Genomic DNA, 21,283 nt, shown 5'->3' on the forward strand with positions numbered 1-21,283 from the left:
TCAACATTAATATCTGAAATAAAGAAAACTAGATTTATTTTTTATTACCGTAAAGGAAAGATATATGCTGGTCAAGCACGATCTCGCAGCAGGGAAGATTGCTGATCTTACATAGAGTTTTTGGGAAGCATGGAGTTCAGGGATTGATTGGTGTTTTCTGGAGGCTGATGTCATCTGTAGACGAGAGGTTACTCAGATGAGACTGACGTGCATTGGTTGATACTCAGAGGCAAGTTGAGTCCATTCCTAATTGGCTTTCGGAAGTAAAGAGCTGCCACTGTTAGGTGATCCAGATGAGCTTTAGGCAGGTTCTGGCGGCTGCTGACCGGAGCTACAGAAAAATCCTTAGTTTGTAATAACTTTAAAAATTCTCAGCTGGTGTAAATTTCTTTTAAATAAATTTATTTATTTAATTTATTTATTCTTGGCTGTGTTCCGTCTTCGTTGCTGTGCGTGGGCTTTCTCTAGTTGCGGCGAGCGGGGGCTACTCTTCATTGTGGTGCGCAGTCTTCTCATTGCGGTGGCTTCTCTCGTTGTGGAGCATGGGCTCTAGGCGCATGGGCTTCAGTAGTTGTGGCACGCGGCCTCAGTAGTTGTGGCTCACGGGCTCCAGAGCACAGGCTCAGTAGTTGTGGCGCATGGGCTTAGTTGCTCTGCGGCATGTGGGATCTTCCCGGAGCAGGGCTCAAATCCGTGTCCTCTGCATTGTCAGGTGGATTCTCAACCATCTACGCCACCAGGGAAGCCCCAGCTGGTGTAAATTTCAGTGCCTAACGTATAGAACCACAATGAGTATCTATAGAATGAGTAAGGGAGAAATCAGACAAACCAACTGCTTTTGATTATCACCACCATCATCTCATTGTTTAAAACTGAAGAACCTTGGGACTTCTCTGGCAGTCCAGTGGTTAAGACTCCGTACTTCCACTGCAGGGGGCATAGGTTTGATCCCTGGTCGGGGAGTTAAGATCCCACATGCCACGTGGCATGGCCAAAAAAAATCAAAAACAAAAAACTGAAGAACCTTGACCTTCTAGCACCTTAGGCTGCAGTGTATTTGGAATCCCATTACTAAAGTTTTTAAGTCATATTGGACTCTTTTTGCTTATGTCGGTGTTGCCTAAATTGATTTTCAGTGCTTCATAACTAAGTGGGCTTAGAAAAATGATTATATACACAGTAAATACCTTGAAAACCAAAAGTTTCTTTCCTCCAGAACTTTTCAGAGTGTCTGAAATAGTAACATGCATTGCAAATCTAGAGAATAAAATATATTTCCTAAATTTATTTAACTATGGAGTAGTGTTTTTCTGGGTAACAGTTTGGGAAGTGCTGGTATATAGTATGCTCACAGTTATCCATTTTGCTCATTTTCTAAATATCTGTATAGTGCAAAATTCTCCTATCTCTAAGTGACCATCTCACAGCATGTAATTCTGAAGTTTACTATAGCTAACGCCATGGGCAAATCTCTTTAACTTTCTTGAATCTCTGATTCCCAGTCCATGAAATGTGCTTGAAAATTTGGGTTAAATTTGTGATTATACTGTGTCTATATCCAATGTTATAGAAAGTTAATTTTTGACTGTTAAATTTCAGCAATAATAAGATAGTTAAATCCTTGTGTTATTTAATGTTTTGCGGGCCTAAGGGACTAAAAATAACTTTCTTGAAGTTATTACGTATCTGCCTACAAGCTTTAAAAAATTATTTAGTTATACAAATTGAACCGAGTTTCCTTTATATTATTTTGTTAATCGTAATCGTAGATAAATGAGCATTTAATGTTAATTTGTCTAATTTGTTACAGTTTTTGCACACTTACCGTGGTATTGCACAAAAAGAATTCTGGACGAAATAACTTCTGATTTGTGACCCTGAGATGGTTATTTAACCTCTCCGACCTTTATTTTCATTCTCTTTAAAGCAAGATGGACTAAATCTTTTAGGTCCTTGCCTGACCTAACAAGCAGTGATTGGTATACTTCTCATTCATTCTTTTTTCTGTCCTCAAATAAGGAGTGCTTATAACCATTTGCTTTATGCTGCTGTTCATTAGAGTTTGAATATGGGGCTATTTGCTTCTTAGGAATAGCCCCATATTCTTAGGAATGTAGGATATGTGAGAAAAATTGCCCTAGAATTGTTAGAAGAAATTCATACACCTATTAGGCTAATTTTGTAAACTTCCTCAGATGCATATTTCCATGCCTTGTGCTCTGTTAATTCTCAATGAGCTTTCCTAGGTGAGTATTTGGTTTTTACCAAGTTTTTTGATTTTTTTCTCTTTCCTATTTCTTAAAAGCCATTTCTTTCACACATAAAAATTAATAAATGTCCATTTTAATATTCACACTGCCTCCCTTCCCCTATCCCACACTTCCCATTTCCTGATCCTGTTCTATGTTTTCTTTTTTCCTCTGTCATCTTTTTATCATATAAATCATTTATTTAGTAATTTATCATGTATATTGTTTGTTTTATCCTTTCCTCACTGGAATGCAAACTCCACTCATTTTTTTTAACCTGTTTTGTTCATTGATGTATCCTAAGCAACTAGAGCAGCACCTGTTGCATACAAGGTACTCAGTAAATATTTGTTGACTGAGTATTAATACCTATAGTAATGAATACTTATAGGTTATTTAAATGCTTACTTTTTCAAAGTTTTACCCTGTGTTAACTTTTGTTTTACTTTAAACAAATGTATTTATTAATATATCTCTTTTTTCCCCATCAGTATTGTAAATTTTGCATTGTGATGATAATTTCATAATCTTGCTTTTCTTTTTTTTTAACCTTTTTTTTTTAACATCTCTTTGGAGTATAATTGCTTTACAATGGTGTGTTAGTTTCTGCTTTATAACAAAGTGAATCAGTTATACATATGTCCCCATATCTCTTCCCTCTTGCATGTCCCTCCCTCCCACCCTCCTTATCCCACCCCTCTAGGTGGTCACAAAGCACCGAGCTGATCTCCCTGTGCTATGTGGCTGCTTCCCACTAGCTATCTATTTTACGTTTCGTAGTGTATATATGTCCATGCCACTGTCTCACTTTGTCCCAGCTTACCCTTCCCCCTCCCCGTATCCTCAAGTCCATTCTCTAGTAGGTCTGCATCTTTATTCCTGTCTTGCCCCTAGGTTCTCTGATCATTTTTTTTTCTTTCTTTTTTTTTTTTTTTAGATTCCATATATATGTGTTAGCATACAGTATTTGTTTTTCTCTTTCTGACTTACTTCACTCTGTATGACAGTCTCTAGGTCCATCCACCTCACTACAAATAACTCAGTTTCGTTCCTTTTTATGGCTGAGTAATATTCCATTGTATATCTGTGCCACATCTTCTTTATCCATTCATCTGTTGATGGACTCTTAGGTTGCTTCCATGTCCTGGCTATTGTAAAAAGAGCTGCAGTGAACATTTTGGTACATGACTCTTTTTGAATTATGGTTTTCTCAGGGTATATGCCCAGTAGTGGGATTGCTGGGTCGTATGGTAGTCCTATTTTTAGTTTTTTAAGGAACCTCCGTACTGTTCTCCATAGTGGCTGTATCAATTTACATTCCCACCAACAGTGCAAGAGGGTTCCCTTTTCTCCACACCCTCTCCAGCATTTACTGTTTGTAGATTTTTTGATGATGACCATTCTGACCGGTGTGAGATGATATCTCATTATAGTTTTGATTTGCATTTCTCTAATGATTAACAACATTGAGCATTCTTTCATGTGTCTGTTGGCAATCTGTATATCTTCTTTGGAGAAATGTCTATTTAGGTCTTCTGCCCATTTTTGGATTGGGTTGTTTGTTTTTTTGATATTGAGCTTCATGAGTTGCTTGTATGTTTTGGAGATTAATCCTTTGTCAGTTGCTTCATTTGCAAATATTTTCTCCCATTCTGAGGGTTGTCTTTTCGTCTGGTTTCTGGTTTCCTTTGCTGTGCAAAAGCCTTTAAGTTTCATTAGGTCCCATTTGTTTATTTTTGTTTTTATTTCCATTTCTCTAGGAGGTGTGTCAAAAAGTATCTTGCTGTGATTCATGTCATAGAGTGTTCTGCCTATGTTTTCCTCTAAGAGTTTTAGAGTGTCTGGTCTTACATTTAGGTCCTTAATCCATTTTGAGTTTATTTTTGTGTATGGTGTTAGGAAGTGTTCTAATTTCATTCTTTTACATGTAGCTGTCCAGTTTTCCCAGCACCACTTTTTTTTTTTAAACATCTTTATTGGAGTATAATTGTTTTACAATGGTGTGTTAATTTCTGCTTTATAACAAAGTGAATCAGTTATACATATACATATGTTCCCATATCTCTTCCCTCTTGCATCTCCCTCCCTCCCACCCTCCCTATCTCACCCCTCTAGGTGGTCACAAAGCACCGAGCTGATCTCCCTGTGCTATGTGGCTGCTTCCCACTAGCTATCTATTTTACGTTTGGTAGTGTATATATGTCCATGCCACTCTCTCACTTTGTCCCAGCTTACCCTTCCCCCTCCCCATATCCTCAAGTCCATTCTCTAGTAGGTCTGTGTCTTTTTTTTTTTTTAAAACTTTTTTTTTTTAATTTTTATTTTTTTAAAATTTATTTATTTATTTATTTATTTTTGGCTGTGTTGTGTCTTCGTTTCTGTGCGAGGGCTTTCTCTAGTTGTGGCAAGCGGGGGCCACTCTTCATCGCGGTGCGCGGGCCTCTCACTATCGCGGCCTCTCTTGTTGCGGAGCACAGGCTCCAGACGCGCAGGCTCAGTAATTGTGGCTCACGGGCCCAGTTGCTCCGCGGCATGTGGGATCTTCCCAGACCAGGGCTCGAACCCATGTCCCCTGCATTGGCAGGCAGATTCTCAACCACTGTGCCACCAGGGAAGCCCCAGGTCTGTGTCTTTATTCCCGTCTTACCACTAGGTTCTTCATGACCTTTTTTTTTTTTTTTTTCCCCTTAGATTCCATATATATGTGTTAGCATACTGTATTTGTTTTTCTCTTTCTGACTTACTTCACTCTGTATGACAGACTCTAACTCCATCCACCTCACTACAAATAACTCAATTTTGTTTCTTTTTATGGCTGAGTAATATTCCATTGTATATATGTGCCACATCTTCTTTATCCATTCATCTGATGATGGACACTTAGGTTGCTTCCATGTCCTGGCTATTGTAAATAGACACAGCATCACTTATTGAAGAGGCTGTCTTTTCTCCACTGTATATTCTTGCCTCCTTTATCAAAGATAAGGTGACCGTATGTGCATGGGTTTATCTCTGGGCTTTCTGTCCTGTTCCATTGACCTATATTTCTGTTTTTGTGCCAGTACCGTACTGTCTTGATTACTGTAGCTTTGTAGTATAGTCTGAAGTCCGGGAGCCTGATTTCTCCAGCTCCGTTTTTCTTTCTCAAGATTGCTTTGGCTATGCGGGGTCTTTTGTGTTTCCATACAAATTGTGAATTTTTTTGTTCTAGGTCTGTGAAAAATGCCAGTGGTAGTTTGATAGGGATTGCATTGAATCTGTAGTTTGCTTTGGGTAGTAGAGTCATTTTCACAATGTTGATTCTTCCAATCCAAGAACATGGTATATCTCTCCATCTATTTGTATCATCTTTAATTTCTTTCATCAGTGTCTTATAATTTTCTGCATACAGGTCTTTTGTCTCCTTAGGTAGGTTTATTCCTAGGTATTTTATTCTTTTTGTTGCAATGGTAAATGGGAGTGTTTTCTTAATTTCACTTTCAGATTTTTCATCGTTAGTGTATAGGAATCATAATCTTGCTTTTCTTATGTCTTAAGATATTTATACTTATTTCATGAAGGGTTATAAAATTCTAAAAATATTGTCAAAGTTCATTTTAATAAGATATGAATATATACTAAAGTAAAGGACGGGGGATGGATGTTGAAAAGTCAAGCAAGCAATGAGATAAATGATCATATTTAGAAAAACTGTTGGCTTAGGTATTTTTTAAACATCTTTATTGGAGTATAATTGCTTTACAATGTTGTGTTAGTTTCTGCTGTATAACAAAGTGAATTAGCAATATGCATACGTATATCCCCATATCCCCTCCCTCTTTCATCTCCCTCCCACCCTCCCAATCCCACCCCTCTAGGTGGTCACAAAGCAGCAAGCTGATCTCCCTGTGCTATGCAGCTGCTTCCCACTCGCTATCTGTTTTACATTTGGTAGTGTATATATGTCAATGCTACTCTCTCACTTCGTCCCAGCTTACTCTTCCCCTTCCCCATGCCCTCAAGTCCATTCTCTACGTCTGTGTCTTTATTCCTGTCCTGCCTCTAGGTTCATCAGAACCATTTTTTTTTAGATACCATATATATGTTAGCATATGGTATTTGTTTTTCTCTTTTTGACTTACTTCACTCTGTATGACAGACTCTAGGTCCATCCACCTCACTATAAATAACTCAATTTTGGTTTTTTTTTATGGCTGAGCAATATTCCATTGTATATATGTGCCACATCTTTATCCATTCATCTGTCAATGGACACTTAGGTTGTTTCCATGTCCTGGCTATTGTCTTAGGTATTTATTTAATTATTTTCAGTTACTTGTCACTTTGGCTTTCTCAGAGCCATTGCTAATTGAATTCATTTCTTCCTTTGGAAAACAGGTAGATAAAATCATAGAGTTACAAAGGTTAGTGGTATTAAAAATTGAAGAGGAAGGAGAATTTGCACGTGTTTATGACTGTCTGATTGCCTTAAATGACTGCTCATGGTCAAACTTCTGTACTTTTTTTCCCCTTTGGACAGAGCGTAAATCAGTCTCAACAAATATTGGGTACGAATGACATAAACAGTATGATGTCTGTGTTTGCGTGTGCTGTCTAGTACCAGGTTAGCTGACTGGAGTGTATGCTAGGGCTCCAGCCTGCTATTCACTCTAATTCCAGTTAGGAGAAATTCCTGGGTATTATAGTAATACCTAGCCTATAAAAGTATAATCAAATAAGTGGTTTTAAGAGAAAAAGGAAACTTTCTTTTGGGGACAGAAAGTCACCCAGGGCCTTCTTACATCAAGCAGTAGTCACAGTGTCCATTCCAAAGTAATATCAATTACCTGAGGTAGAAAATGTTCAAAAAACCAGAAGTTAAAAAAAAAAAAAAAAAAAAGCAGTTACTAGCTCCCAAGACCACAGCAATTACTTAACCACAGTATCCAGAATAATTTAACCACATTAGAGTTTATAGCCAGTGGTAAGTACTGAAAGCAACTCAGCATCCAAGAAGACGCACACAAGGTAGTAAAGAAATGTCTCTTTGTCCTTTTATGTTTAGTTCCTGGATCTTTATGAGCAGATCTGCTTGTGGGCCTTGTGTTCTTCAGGACTGTTCTAGCAGGCTCTCTGTCATGGATTTTTACTAAACTTACTTCCTTGGCTTCTTTTTCAGACTCTCTCCGCACACCCCAGCTTTACTGAAGTATTATTGACAAATTGTTAGTTATTTAAAGCGTACAATGTGATGCCTTGATATACATATACATTGTGAAAGGATCTCTTTAATTGAAGAATCCCTTTAATTAAAACTTATTCAGTCCTTCCACTCTGTTCTTAATCAGGGCTTGAAAATTTGAAAACAAGTATTTTAGACTCAAAAGCTGACCCTGTCAAATATACTAAAGAAGAATAATATAGAATTCTGTGATACTTTCCCCAAGTACAGGCACTATCTTGTTTTGTTTTGTTTTGTTTTGTTTTTAATGTCTTTTAGGGGGCAATGGAATGTTTCTTGGAAATTATTTCCACATATAGGGCAGGAATAAATTTAGCTTTATTGCTCTTCCTCTAATTGTTTTTATTTGTTTATTTCATTCTGTGTTACCTGTTAAAATTTTTTTCTTTTTTCTTAATTTCATGATTGTTGCCCAATTTACTCAGTTTAGTAAGATTTAATTTTCTTACAAGAGTTATAAAAGTGATTTCCTTAAAATATAATTTTCTTATAATTCTTGAAGACAAAAGTTTTTGGGATTTAAGGATTATAGCTGCTTGCATACCCAGAATAAATATCTGAAAACAGATCTTTAAAATCATTGAATCCAGTCCCCTCCTTTCATTGTGGAGGAACTGAGGTACCCAGAAATGCTACTTGCCCGAGGTTACAGTACTACTTAGTCACAGAGTAGGAACCAGAACCAGGTCATCTAACTTTCAGTCTAATTTCTTTTCATCATAACTGATTGCCTCTTCTTTGTAGCTGATGGCCAGGATGCAGTGAGACTTTGAGCTGCATTATTGTAATCTTCCTAATTGGATACTGGCCATATGAATTGTATCTGTTTATTCTCAGCTCACATCTCTGGCCCCTTATTCAGCTGGTGCTGTTTCTTCTTTGAGTGGAGGCAGTGACTACAACGAGACTCAGCTGGGTTGCTACTCCTCCTGCCCTGAGTACCCTGCCTTAGTCGTCAACTGAACAGCATGGAAAGGCATTATCTCCAAATGAAGGGACAAATTCCCCAGGTGCTTTTTTGGGACTCTAGAACAAAAATAATAGGGTAATTGTTTGAAAGTAAATAGTATACACATTTTATGTATTATTCATTCATTCCCTTAAAAAAATAAAATTTTCTGGCTTTTTTTTTTTTTTTGATAAAAAATGTGTCATGACCTTTTAGTATTAATTAGGCTGATTTCTTTGGTAGAAAATAATTTGGAAAATCCCTGTCTCAGGCAAACTGGGAGTGTTGGTAATGCTAATAATTTATATATATATAATTAATCAGAGCAAAAAAGTTTTCTCATTTCAATAAAGAAAATAATACTTATTTAAAAATATTGTTTGATACATTTTTACCTCCTTTGAAATTTCTCTTTTGTTTTATACTGTGTTTTTGTACTAATATCACATGTATGTTTGTATGACTTAAAAAGAGATAAATATACACGTATTGTATATGCTTACTGGAAAAGTTTGTTTTTCTTACAGTTACAGCCATTAAAAGAAGGGGTTGACGCTCAACATCATACATCATTAAGGAGTTAATTGCAACTTAAAACAACAATGAAATACCACTACACAGCCATTAGAATGACTAAAATCCCAAACACCCAGTGTTGGGGAGGATGTGGAGCAACAGCAACTCTCCTTCATTGCTGATGGGAATGCAGAATGGTACAGACACTTTGGAAGGCAGCTTGGCAGTTTCTTACAAAACTAAACATACTCTTATTATATGACCCAATAAACACACTCTGGTAGTTACCCACATGACTTGAAAAGTTACGTCCACACAAAACTTGCATGAGTGTTTATAGTCACTTTATTCAGAATTGCTAAAACTGGGAAGCAACTAGTATGTCCTTCAGTAGGCAAATGGATAAACAAACCATGGTATATACAATGAAATTATTTAGTAATAAAAAAGAGTTATCAGGCCATGAAGACACGAAGGAATCTTAAATGCATAATGCTAAGTGAAAGAAGCCAATCTGAAGAGGCTACATACCATATGTTTGCAACTCATGACATTTTGGAAAAGACAAAACTATGGAGACAGTAAAGAGATCAGTTATTGCCGGGGATTGCAAAGGAGGAAGGGACGAATAGGCAGAGCACAGAGGATTTGTAGTGAAACCATTTGTATGATACTATAATAGTGTATACATATCATTATACATCTGTCAAAACCAATAGAGAAACTCATGCAGAGTTACCCTTAATGTAAACTCTGGACTTTAGTTAATAATAACGTATCAATTAATACTGGCTCGCTAATACAAAATGCTAATAATAGAGGAAACTGGGCATGGAGGGAGATGAGGGGATATATGAAAACTCTCTGTACTTTCCACTCACTTTTTCTACAACTGCTTTAAAAAATGAAGTCTATTATAATTATTTTAAAAAATAGAATTTGGGGTTGATTTCTTTTCAACAGTTGGTGATAAGTGGATGTAAGAAGAATGGGTCTGTGGGTAGATACATCATCAGATATATACATTTACATAGGATCTGGAGGTTAGCAAAAGATTCTGATAAAGAATAATGTGTCAGAATTTCCAGAGACATTGAAAGTATATCACCATACTCAGGAAGCATCTAGGCATAAATTTCTGACTAAAGATGTCAAATAGGGGTTCAACAGAGAGTAAGATAGCATATATCTAGCATCTTCCTTCCTTTTTTTTTAAACTTTTTTTTTTTTTAACTGAGGGTAGAAGCTATTGAAATGAAGTTTTGTTTTTTGGAAACACATAGTGACTGTAGTAATATTCAGTGTGTAGTTTAAAAAATTTGTTTTCTGTGTTTTGGAAATGTTTCTGTAACTAGTTCTTACTCTGTTTTACTCTGTACTTTCTATTAACAGATTTTTCTTTTTACTTTAATAGATGTCTATGTAAAGGCTATCTCCCAATTTTAGACTGTGTTAGGCTTACACATAGCACACAAAAATACTGAAAGGCTTAGTGGTAAGTTCTGCAGAATTTTTGGAACAGTATCCCATGGTTTCGTTCAGCATACATCCTCCTCTAAGTGTACAGAATAAGAAGTATAACTTCACCTCATGAATAGTCTTGTTTATTTCATACTTTCATTATGCACTTGACAAGGGAATTGCAGAGTCAGCTGCCCTAGTGATCACTGAAACATTTGATCCTGGAATTGAATAAAACCAATCCTGTTTGGGTGAGAGGATAGGGTATAAGTGGCTGTGCCACTGTCTTGATTAAGTGGAGTCCAGCAAGAATGCTCTGGACTTACTTGTTGTGACCATGGTTATCAAAGTTACATGATAACTAAAATAGAGTCTTGTGAGTTATAGCAACGAAGCTACTGCAGAAGACCAAGGGAGGGACAACTTTTTCAGGAACGTTTCCTAAAAGACCTTTAGTGGAAGCTGGTCCAGCAGTACTGATGTTGTTATAGGCATCTAGGCAGTATGTGAAGGAATTGAGCATCAGACCTTTTTGGTTGGGAATAGGCCCAAGACAAGTCAGTCAAGGCATCAGTGAGTAGTAAGATAGGTGTTTAATTGGGGGGGGGAAATCAAAAGATATGTATAAGTACCAATTACTTGGATTTTGTCTTTAAGTGACTTAAAAATATTATAAACATTGCAGAGCAAAAAGTGGTGACTATGGCTAGGTACAATGGCTTTCATTTCTATTTTCCAGAAACCATTAAGACAGTATCTAGCTTTCTGCATGTGGGAAAAAAAACTTAGCAGAAGTAATATGAGAAAAAATGCAAATTAAAGCTGAAGAACTAACAACCCTGAAAATTAAAATAATATACTCATCACAATCCCATCCCTATTTATATCTTTAGCTGGTTTTAAGTACTCTACATGTTTATGTTAATGATGATTATTTTTAGTAGAAAAGTATATAAAAGCTTGAGGTAAAACTTGGTAATTATTTGTACGTTTTGTTAATATAAGAAGTATTTTAAAATATTCTTTTTACTAGAGATGTGAATTGCATTCATTATTTTATCTTTGAGTCAATTATTTCCCTTTGATAACTTTGTACTTTTTCTTTGGTGTGATTTAAATTAACTTAAAATAATGGAAGAGAAACTGTTCCAGCAGTCCAAAGAATTAAATATTGAATATGTCAGTGAACATAACAGAAGATTTTTGCCATTGTGGAGTTTACTCTCTAATGGGGACTTTTTATTCTCTTTCTGTTCTGTTGGTTTATTTGTTTGTCCTTGCACCAGTAGCACACTACCTTAATTACTATGGCTTTATAATAAGTCTTGTAGGAAATCTTCTACTTTGTACTTCAAAAGTGTCTTGACTATTCTTGGCTCTTGACTCTCTCACATAAAGTTTAGAGCCAATTTATATATTTTTAATTGCATTTTCTATCTTTGTGTGCTGTTTTCCCCAACTTTATTGAGATATGATTGATATTGTTTAAGTTTAAGGAGTACACATGTTGATTTGATTTACTTGTTTATTACAAAATGATTACCACCATAGCTTTAGCTCACACCTTCATCACGTCACACAGTTACCATTTCACTTTTGCGGTGAGAACATTTATGACTTACTCTCTTATCAACTTTTGAGTGTATAATATAGTACTGTTAACTATGATCACTGTGCTGTATGTAACATTCGCAGAACTTATTCATCTTCTAACTGGAAGTTTGTACCCTTTAAGCATCATCTCCCTGTTTCCCCCACTCCCAGCCCATGGTAACCACCACTCTGCTGTCTGTTTCAATGAGTTCTGCCTTTGTGTTGATGATATTTAGATTGCTCTTATAGTTGAAAAACTTGCTGGCTTCCTTTATTAATTGAAATAATTTGTCTCCCCATTATTTTGAGTTTTCTGTGTAGGTACTCAGATTATATGTGAATAAGAACAGTTTAGTTTTTTCTTTTCAATACTTATATAGTTTAAACCTTTTCTTGCCTTATGTTGTCGTTGTAATCTTAAGTACTGTATTGACTAAAAGTGGTGATAGTGGGAATCCTTATATTGGTCTGAATTTCAAAAGGTTTGAATGCTTCTGAGTATGTTGTTCCCTATATGGTTTTTGGTAGATTCTCTTCATCAGATTAAAGAAAATCTTTTTAGTCGTACTTTGCTAAAATTTTTGTCGTGAATGGTTGTTTAGTGATTTGCCTACGTCTATGGATATGATCATACAGTTTTTCTATTTTAATATTGTATGTAGTTAATTATATTAATTGATTTATGTTTTACTCTTGCTTTCCTGGCAGCCAAAAAAAGTATACCCAGCAAAGTTATCCTTCAGAATTGAAGGAGAGATAAATAATTTTCCAGACAAGTGAAAGTTGAAGGAGTTCATAACCACTAGACTAGCCTATAAGAAATGTTAAAGGGACTTCTTTGAACTGAAATGAAAGGATGCTAGTCAGTAATAGTAAAATGTATAAAAGTACAAATTCCACTGCTTAAATTCAGAATACACAAATGTTTTAATGGTGGGTAAATCAGTTATACATCTAGTATGAAGGTTATAAGACCAAAGTAGTAAAAATAATCACAACTACAATAATTTGTTAATGATACACAAGGTAAAAGATGTACATTGTGAAATCAACAACATAAAATGTGATGAGGGGAGGGTAAAACTACAGTATGGAAATCTGAGAAGCAGTAGAGCTGATGGTGTCCCAAAATGAGTTCAAAGGCAGTCAAAGACCAGTCCCAGCTTGAAGATAGGCAGAGGGTGAATTCCCTCTTACTCCTCCTCTTGTTCTGTTCAGGCCTTCAATAGATTGGATGAGGCACACCCACATTGGAGAGGGTAATCTGCCTTACCCAGTTTACGGATTCAAATGTTAATCTCACGCATAAATACCTTCAAATACATATCAAACTAATGTTAACCACCCCATGGCCCACAGTCAAACTGAGCCATAAAATTAACCATCACCCATATCAACTTGGGCGCCCATATCTCCTTAAGCTATACTTAGTCTCCAAATAAAGACAATAACAAGGTCATAGTTCTGCCTAACGTGATACAGTTATCCAGCACACAACTGAAAATGCGCTAACCCCTTCCCCAGAAGATGAGGTTAAGTCCTTGAGTGACGTTTATACTTCTCCTTGGTGTTCCTCGCTTAAATACTATGATATAAAATGAATAACAATTAAATACTGTAAGGCCAATACATTTTATGTTACATGATGAGGGAATAAGAGAGGGAAGGAAACAGCTATTTCCCCAACACTCACATTCACACACACACACAAACGTATTCATAACAAAATGAGGGAATACTCATGACCGTTACAATCCTCTTTCTATAACTGGTCATATGGTTGTAGCTGGTATTAATAACTACCTTTTTCCACTACCTAATCTGTATTCCCCTGCCTTCAGCAAGCACCTCAGCTGGTTGTGTTTCTTTAACTGGTGGAGTGACCCAAACCTTCATTCTTGAAGGATCTGAGCTATTAGTAGTCCTTCCTGGATTGGGTTGTAGTTTTCCATTGACCTTAATCACAGGGCATGGTAATACTATGAGACGTCCTAAGGGATCTCCTATATTCCAGAAATACTCTTTCTTACCTCCACTGTGGAGTACCAGTCTATTTTCCACTGGGTAGTCAGTATCACTCACCCCAGCCAACACAGTAACTCCTTCTTCACTTGTTGATTCAGAAGCATGTGGAATCCACAGTGACTCAGCTGCAGTCTTAAGTTTCATTTCAATGGAATAATTGTGTCAATGGTATAAATGTGAAAGCATTCCTCCCTCTGGAATTAAGACCTCTAGGCCAGCAAATCATAAGGCCATGGGAACAGAAAGCAACAATTTTGCTAGTGGGTCTCTAGGAGTAATAATGAGTGGTGCCTCTCCCATTCTATCCCTTGATTCCTAGACCTGTGAATTCTATGTGTGGGAGAAGCAGCACCATATATTGGATGCTGGTTCTAGACTGTATAGTCTTCTGGAAAACCTTGCCCCAGATCTACAAGGTATTACCAACTTGCTGGCACTGTAACTCAGTCTTCAAAAGGCCATTTCATCATTCCGTCAAACCAGCTGCCTCATGATGGTGGGGAACATGTTAAGAATAGTGAATTCCATAAGTGTGGGCCCAGTGTAGCCCTTCTCTTGCTGTTAAGTGAGTTTCTTGATCAGAATCAATGCTGTATAGAATATTATGACAGTGGATAGGCATTCTCTAAGTCCACAGATGGTAATTTTTGCAGAAGCATTGCATGCAGGGATGCCAGTTCCATATCCAGAGTGTCTATTCCAGTAAGAATAATATACTTCCACTGCCATGATGGAAGTGGTCTAATGGCATCAGCCTGTTACCAGGTAGCTGACTGATCACCCTGAGGAATGGTACTATATAGGGGACTCAGTGTTGATCTCTGCTGCTGACAGATGGACACTCAGCAGTGGCCTTGGTGAGTGGAAGTCCATCCTTCCCACCACGGCCACCTTGTTCATAAGCCCATTGGGCAATGATGGGGTGATTCGGGAAAAGCTGATGGTATCCACTTGATTGTTAAAATCTTCCTTTGCTGAGGTCACCTATGAGCATTCACACAAGACACAGATATCTTCTTTTTTTTTTTAGTTTTTTTTAAATTGAAATATAGTTGACGTCTTCACGTTGTTGTTGTTGTTGTTTTGCCTATTTAGAGACATCTGTCTACCTCTTCCCCAAATTTACCAATTTCCCAAACATACTCCTTCCATGTCCCTTACCATTAGCCACTCATTGGTCATAGCCCATGAATCAGTATAAAATTACACATCTAACTATTTCTTCTTTCAAGTAAACAACTAAGTGCACTGCTGTAAGTTCTGTGCACTGGGAGGATTTCCCTTTACCACTGTCTTTCAGGGATGTTCCAGAAGGGGACTGTAGCACTACAGCTGTTCAGTTTCGGGTGGTGTCTACATATCATGCACATTTCTACAGTGGCTGCACCATTTTGCATTCCCACCAGCAATGTACAGCATTTTCAATTTCTCCATATCCTAGCCAACACTTACTATTTTCCATTTTGTTGATAGTAGCCATTCTTATGGGTTTGAAGTAGTATCTCCATGTTTTTTTTCATTTGCATTTCCCTAATGGCTAATGATTTTGAGCATCTTTTCATTTGAAATTGGCCATTTGTTTATTTTCATTGGAGAAATATCTATTCAAGTCTATAGCCCATTTTTAAGTTGGGTATTTTTGGGGTTTTTTTTGCGTTGTGGGCGTTCTTTGTATACGCTGGTTATTTATCTGATATATGAGTTTCCAACATTTTTTTTCCCATTCTGTGGGTTATCTTGTCTCTCTCTTAATAGTGTTCTTTGATTTATAAAAGGTTTTAATTTTGATGAAGTCCAATTTATTTTTTTCTTTTGTTGCCTGTGCTTTTGGTGTCACACTTTAAGAAACCTTTGCCAAATCCAAGGTCATGAAGATCTCCCCTTCTATTTTATTCTAAGAGTTTTATAGTTTTAAGTCTTTGATCTATTTTGAGTTTATTTTAATATATGGTACAAGGTAAGAGTCCAACTTCATTCTTTTGCATGTGGACATCTTGTTTCCCTGCACCAATTGTTGAAAAGACTGTCCTTTCCAGATTGGGTGCTCTTGTCACCCTTATTGAAAATCAGTTGACCATTATATGTTTATTACTAGACTCTCTGTTCTTTTCCTATAGTCTGTTTGTGCCAGTACCACATTTTTTTTCTCTTTCACTCAACCTGGGGTAAGACAGGCAAAGTGCCTTCTTTGGAGTGGTATTTTCCTAGTTCACACACTGAAAGTATCACCATCTGGGTGTTGCTTTTCTCAACTTCAGAGTAGTTTCCTCAAACTGACCTCATACCTCTCTTGAGGTCCCAGCCCTCTTTCCTATACCTTGAAAACTGTGCTGGTTGAAATCCAGGCTATAGGCTACTATAAAGAAGTAGATGCTTTCAGAATAAATTTTGGCTCCAGGGCTCTCTTATCCTGTGAAACTGTGTTTTCTCATTTTCTCTGACTTCTTTTTTGTTTTCTCTACTGCTGGTTAAAGTATGCTTTAAATATAAGTCTTTAATATATTACTGTATATTTTCAAATGTTCTTTACCAGGACCATCTAGTCCACAATATGAAAATTGAGAAGAGGACTTTTAAGATCAGCTTTGTCATCCATTCTTGATAATCTGCTTGTATATAATTTGAAATAATAGTTTACACCATTTACATGCATTTTTCTTAGCAGTTTTCATTTTAATTACATCACATGCTTTTTTAGTTTTCTACGTGGCTATTATTGTGTTACTGTACAGTTGTCCCTCAGTGTCTGAGGGGGATTGGTTCTAAGAACCCCCTGCAGATACCCAAATCGTCAGATGCTCAAGTCCCTTATATAAAATGACATAGCATTTACTATATAACCTATGCACATCTTTCCATATACTTTTTTTAAATTTAATAAACAGAATTATTATTTGTAGTATTTACACACATAGTCTTCCATGGTAATGTTAAAGTTACCATTTTCTTCAAATGCCTCTCAAAATAACACACTTTGCCTTCCTAAGTGAATCTTGGACAAGGAAATTCAGTGAAAGTAATCTACTCATGACTGTGTCCCATGTCTCTTTTCTTTTCTTTTTTTTTTTTAACACCTTTATTGGAGTATAATGCTTTACAATGGTGTGTTAGTTTCTGCTGTATAACAAAGTGAATCAGCTTTATGTGTACATATAGCCCCATATCTCCTCCCTCTTGCGTCTCCCTCCCACCCTCCCTATCCCACTCCTCTAGGTGGACACAAAGCACGGAGCTGATCTCCCTGTGCTATGCGGCTGCTTCCCACTAGCTATCTGTTTTACATTTGGTAGTGTATATATGTCCATGCCACTCTCTCACTTCATCCCAGCTTACCCTTCCCCCTCCCCATGTCCTCAAGTCCATTCTCTACATCTGCGTCTTTATTCCTGTCCTGCCCCTAGGTTCTTCATAACCTTTTTTTTTTTTTTTTTAGATTCCATATATATGTGTTAGCATGCGGTATTTGTTTTTCTCCTTCTGACTTACTTCACTCTGTATGACAGTTTCTAGGTCTATCCATTTCACTACAAATAACTCAATTTCGTTTCTTTTTATGGCTGAGTAATATTCCATTGTATATATGTGCCATATCTTCTTTATCCATTCATTTGTTGATGGACACTTAGGTTGCTTCCATGTCCTGGCTATTGTAAATAGGGCTGCAATAAACATTGTGGTATATGACTCTTTTTGAATTATGGTTTTTTCAGAGTATATGCCCAGTAGTGGGATTGCTGGGTCATATGGTAGTTCTATTTTTAGTTTTTTAAGGAACCTCCATACTTTTCTCCATAGTGGCTGTATCAATTTACGTTCCCACCAACAATGCAAGAGGGTTCCCTTTTCTCCACACCCTCTCCAGCATTTATTGTTTGTAGATTTTTTGATGATGGCCATTCTGACCGGTGTGAGGTGATACCTAATTGTAGTTTTGATTTGCATTTCTCTAATGATTAGTGATGTTGAGCATCCTTTCATGTGTTTATTGTCAATCTGTATATCTTCTTTGGGGAAATTTCCATATACTTTAAATTGTCCCTAGATTACTTATAATACCTCATACAAAGTAAATGCCATGTAAATAATTGTAAATACAATGTAAATGATATGTGAATTGTTGCTACCACATGGCAAAATCAAGTTTTGCTATTCAGAACTTTCTGGATTTTTTTTTTATTTCGAATATTTTCAATTGGTGGTTGGTTGAATCAGAGGAACCTGCAGAACCTGAAGATATGAAGGGCCAGCTGTATTGGTTATTTGGATATGGTAACAGTTTTCTGGTTGCCAATATTATAAAGTGGTTGTCTTTAAAATTTTGCATTTTGAAATAGTAAATGCCCTCAAAAATGCCTACACAAATCAAGAAATAACATTGATGACACTGCACTTTTCTCTGGAAGTTTCAGCTTATGTAGGAAAGATGCAATTCTTTGTCCATAGAAAATTGTATACGTACTCTGTCGTTTGAGAGGACAATTTGTACTTTATTAGACAGTATTATGATAAATATTTTTCACTTTTGCCTTTCTTAGTTTTACAGTCCTTAATATTGGTATGTTTGATTTTCTTTGCAGGTTTTCTCTAGGTGATTCTAGGAGGCCTCTTCATGAAACAGCAGTTTTGGTAGAAGATGTAGTACACACTCAGTTAATTAACCTGGTAAGAGCATATAATCTTATTTGGTATCTCTCCTCTGCATTCCGCTTATATTGGCATCACAACCCAAGATATTTTTAAGAATTTTTTTTTTTTACATTTTTTTACATTTGGAATTCTTTTTTTGTCAGCTCTATTGAAGTATAATTTTCATGTAACAAAATTTCACCAGTGCATGACTTTTGACAGATGAATATTGTCATGTGACTAGCAACGCAATCATTATATAGAAATATTTCCATCATCCAAAAACATCCCTTTGTACCCTGTGTAATCAGTCTTTTCTCCAGCTCCTGACCTCGGTTAACACTGATCTGTTTTTTATCATTATATCAGTATAGTTTTTTCAGAACGTTTAAAAAAACTTTTATTCTGAATTTTAGATGTCTGGAAAGAGAATTGCACAAGTATCACAGAGAATTCTCATATACAATTCACATTCCTCTGTTAACATCTTGCATAACCATAGTACAATTATCAAAACCAGGAATAACATTGGTACAATACTGTTAATAAAATTACCAACCTTATATGTATTTCATCAGTTTTCCCATTAATGTCCCTTTTCTGTTCCAGAAGCTAATCCAGGATAACACACTGTAGTGAGCTGTCATGTCTTTGTGGTCTTCTATCTGTGATAGTTCCTCAGTCTTGCTTTAAAGTCTTTCATGACCTTGACATTTTTGAAAAGTACTAGACAATTATTCTGTAGAATGCTCTTCTTTGTCAATTGGTCTAATGTTTTCTTATGGTTAGAATGTGGCTATGCCTTTTTGGCAAGAATACCACAGAAGTGATGGGCTTTTCTCACTGTATCATATCAGTGGGTTCATGTTGTTGATGTGTTGTTTGTGATCTTAAATTAACCTTGATAACTTGGGTAAAGTGGTATATGCTGAATTTTTCCACTGTAATGAAGTTTTTTTTTTTTTTTTCATTTTGTTGTTAATAAATGTCTTGTGGGAGATATTTTGTGACTATGCAAATACTGTTTCTCTGCAAAATTTTGCCTATTAATTTTAACATTCATCAGTGGATGTAGTCTGAGACAGTTATTACCGTGGTATTTGCATAGTAATGATTTTCTATTTTCTTCTTTCCTTTTATCTTTTTTAATTGCAGTTATTCTGAAAGGAATAGCTATTCTTTATCACCATTTATTTATTAAATTTTTAATGTACATATGTATGGACTAATGTGTATTTAAATTTTATTCTTTGGTTCATTATGCAGTAGTATTATTATTTATTTTTATTTCTCAAGTTGTTTCAGTGTTGGCCACTAGGAATGCTTTCATGTCCTTTCCTCATTTTTCTCTCAAGTTTTTGGTCCTGTGTCTCATAAATATTAGGTATATCAGTCCTTTGTGGCATATGATACAAATATATTCTTCTTCTGTGTCAGTTACAGTTATCTTTTGACTTTGTTTTTATGAGCTTTTGGGGGGGCATACAAGTATTTTAATGTAGTCGAATGCATCAATCTTTTATTTCCTTTGGATTTTGAGTTATAGTTAGGAACACTTTTCTTATACTGAGTTTAAAGAGAAATTCATCCATATTGTCTTCTAGTATCTGTATGGTTTCATTTTTAACATTTAGATTCCTAACCATTTGTGGTTTATTCTTGTTATTGTGTGAGATATGGATCTAACTATAGATTTTTCCAAATGACTACCCAATTATACCATCATCATTTATTAAAAAGTATCTACTTTCCCTAATGATTTGAGATGCCTCCTTTATCATTACTAAATTAGCATATGTATTGGGGTCTATTTCTGATTTTATATTCTATACCAATGGTTTATTTGTCTACGCATGTGCTAATACAACATTTTTAATTATATAGGTTTTATGGTATATCTTAAAGATTGTTACAGCTAAGACGCCCCTTCTAATTTTTCTCAGTGTGTTCCTGATTATTCTTATATGTTTATTTTTCCATGTGAACATTAGTATTGAATTTTCTAGCTCCATAAAATAACTTGCTGGTATTTTTATGGGGATTGTGTGAATTTATAAATCAGTTTAAAGAGAACTGCATCTTAATGTTGAGTCAGTCTAAGAAAAGGGAATGTCTACATTTTTTCAGGACTATTTTTGTGTCTTTCATGAGTGTTTTAACATTTCTTTTTATAGGCTTCACGTATTTCTTGTTAGATATATTCCTAAGTATTTAACCTTCTTATTTGCTATTGCAAATAGGCTTTCTGTATAATTACATAATGGCTGAAAACATCTGGAATTTACTAAAATACTTAAATCTATAGATTTAAGAAGCTGAGCAAACTCCAAAAAGGATAAGCCCAAGGAAATGCATGTTCAAACTGCTGACTATGAACGGCATAATATAAATTTTAAAAGCACCCAGATTTATTACCATAGGGGAACAATGATTTGAAAGACAGCAGAATTTTCATGAAAATATGGAGACTAGAAGGAAATAGCACAACAGTTTTAAAGTACTGGATTCCCTTTTCTCCACATCCTCACCAGCACTTGTTATCTCATGTCTTTTTCATAATAGCCATTCTAACAAGTGTTGGCCTAAAACATACACGTAGATCAGTGGAACAGAATAAGAGCCCTGAAATAACCCACATATATG

At 35.9% G+C, this 21,283-nt stretch overlaps 1 protein-coding gene across 5 annotated transcripts in view; it reads left to right on the forward strand.

The window, feature by feature from the left end:
- The window catches only part of SUPT3H (SPT3 homolog, SAGA and STAGA complex component), a 447,882-nt gene that overhangs the window by 200,129 nt on the left and 226,470 nt on the right, over positions 1–21,283 (forward strand). For all 5 annotated transcript variants that reach the window (XM_061195027.1, XM_061195026.1, XM_061195028.1 and 2 more), the window contains one exon: positions 18,592–18,676. In XM_061195027.1, the coding sequence (XP_061051010.1) occupies positions 18,592–18,676 (85 nt within the window). The remainder of the gene's footprint in view (positions 1–18,591; positions 18,677–21,283) is intronic.

This window comes from Eubalaena glacialis, chromosome 7 (genome assembly GCF_028564815.1).
Source record: "Eubalaena glacialis isolate mEubGla1 chromosome 7, mEubGla1.1.hap2.+ XY, whole genome shotgun sequence".
Taxonomy (NCBI): Eukaryota; Metazoa; Chordata; class Mammalia; order Artiodactyla; family Balaenidae; genus Eubalaena; species Eubalaena glacialis.